The sequence below is a fragment of the Trypanosoma conorhini genome (assembly GCF_003719485.1).
Source record: "Trypanosoma conorhini strain 025E chromosome Unknown Tco_14.4_contig_00925, whole genome shotgun sequence".
Classification (NCBI taxonomy): Eukaryota; Euglenozoa; class Kinetoplastea; order Trypanosomatida; family Trypanosomatidae; genus Trypanosoma; species Trypanosoma conorhini.
The window spans coordinates 3,406-5,418 of NW_021705019.1; the positions used below are offsets into that span (position 1 = coordinate 3,406).

Below are 2,013 nucleotides of genomic sequence, written 5' to 3' on the forward strand. Positions count from 1 at the left end.
AGCATCAGGTGCTGTGTACTTTTACTTTCCTTTTTTTGTCCCCCAACTGCCGGCTCACGGTCCCCAGCCCTGTTGCTGCCTTGGCGATGGCCCATCACAGTTTTTTTTTGTCGCCCCTACCCCAACACACCCGCGTGGCCCACGAGCTTCAGTTACACCGGTTGGTGAGGCGTTGCGTTCTGCTAATCTCACTCTTTTGTTGGTCTCAGTTAGGCAGTTAGATTATCTCTTTTGGCAACCGTGAACCTTATCGTTCACTCAACAGCTTTACGTTCCTTCCCACCCAATACATGCACCCCCAGGTACTCCTTTTCTTTCCCGTTTTGTTCTTTGCGACGACCTCCCTGCGCCCTGTTCCCGGCCGAGCACTCGGGGCATCTGCTGCCACCCACGTAGTGCTCCTCTTCCTTCCACGCCACTGCTTAGGCCACGAGACTTCGTTGGCCGGAGAACGGAGCGCGGGGGCCACGCACCGCAGGCAAAGCGCAAAGAGCGACAATTGCCTCTCACAGGGGGCAATGCCCCCCGCTCAGTTCGCGACGAAGCTTTTGCCGCGAGCGATGTTCTTCTCCAGCTCCGCGACGGCCTTCTCCATGAGGCCCTCCTCGAATTTGTTGAGCTGCGGCTTGTGCGCCTTCGCCACGCCGCCCTTGCCGAGCTCCACCGCGCAGCTGAAGTAGGACAACTTTGGCCAGACGTCGGTCGCAACAAAGCTGTACTCCACAATTCCGCTGTCGCCGCGGAGAGCCTTCAGAATGGAGGTCGACCACTCGGCTCCAGCATACGCCATTGACAGCGTGGCTGAGCCAGCACCGTCCTTGGCCTGGACGACCTCGTCGCCGCCGTACTGCACGCGGTGCGTGATGGCCTCCACTTGGCTGTCCGACAGCTTCACACCGCACTGAGAGAGGAGCGGCACAATTGTTGGCCCGCTGTGCCCACCAACAACGGGGACGTGAACTTCGTACGGGCTCTTGCCACCTGCCTCTGCCACAAAGGTTCGGGCACGCACCAAGTCCAGCGTCGTCACGCCGAGGAGGCGGGCGGGGTCAAACACGCCAGCCTTCTTGAGAGTTTCCGCTGCGATCGGGACGGTGCTGTTGACAGGATTTGAGATGATGCCAATCACCGCCTTGGGGCAGAACTTGGCACATGCCGCGGCGAGGTCACGCACAATAGAAGCATTTGTGTTGAACAGGTCGTCGCGAGTCATGCCCGGCTTGCGCGGCACACCAGCGGGGATCAAGACGAGTTCGGCGCCGTCAAGGGCCTTGCCGATGTCCTCCTTGGCGTGGCCCGTCACCTTGGCGGGAGAAGGGATGTGGGAAAGGTCCGCGGCCACGCCAGGCGCACCACGAATGTCGTAGCAGCTGAGCGCCGACACCAAAGGACTGTTCTTCATCAAGAGGGCAAGTGGCTGGCCAATACCGCCGGCGGCGCCAAGGACGGCAACCTTGCTGAGGCAAGCGGCAGAAGTGTGCATCATCGCTGCTCTTTTCCTTTAGTGCTTGATCGTGTGTTGTTTGTTGTGCTTTGGCGTGCTTTGCCTGGAACTGCGACTCAGCGCCACCCCAAGGCGTGACGAGAGGAAAAAAGGAGGGAAAACAGGGGCGGTGAAACACGGCGCACGCGAGGAGGAAAACAGAAAAGAAAACAAAAAACAAGGGGCGGCCTTCTCCTCCGCGCACATCCCTCTTCCCCATACCGCGGCAAACGCCATGCGACCGCGGCAGGCCCGTCCTTACGTACGCACGTCTGCATGTATGTAGGTGGGTGGGTGTACGGGGCACGTTAGTAAAACAAAAACGACAGAGCGTGGCGCACCGTGCGTGCGGTGTGCCACCGCGCCTACAGGGCCGGCTCAGGCTCTCCAGCTGCAAAGCGCAACCCCGCCTCAACATCCCCCGCTATAAGCGGCACGGCAGTCTCTACCAGCTCCGTCTCGTACGCCGTGAGTGCACCCATTGGCAGAAGTCGCGCCACGCCCTCCTCGCCAAGCTCCACACGTGAAGC

The 2,013-nt window shown here is 60.4% G+C and overlaps 2 protein-coding genes across 2 annotated transcripts in view; both read right to left on the reverse strand.

Annotated features, from left to right (window-relative positions):
- Tco025E_08950 (malate dehydrogenase) overlaps positions 1–95 on the reverse strand; it is a gene marked incomplete at both ends in the record, with an annotated part of 342 nt that extends 247 nt beyond the window's left edge. Inside the window, one exon of the mRNA XM_029375781.1 lies at positions 1–95. This exon is cut by the window's left edge and continues 247 nt beyond it. Coding sequence (XP_029224098.1) covers positions 1–95 — 95 coding nt within the window.
- A 434-nt stretch (positions 96–529) lies between these two features.
- Tco025E_08951 (malate dehydrogenase) lies at positions 530–1,486 on the reverse strand (the record flags this gene model as incomplete). The annotated part of the gene is made up of 1 exon (XM_029375782.1): positions 530–1,486. The coding sequence occupies one exon, from the start codon at positions 1,484–1,486 to the stop codon at positions 530–532; it is 957 nt and encodes a 318-aa protein (XP_029224099.1).
- Positions 1,487–2,013: the final 527 nt, after the last annotated feature.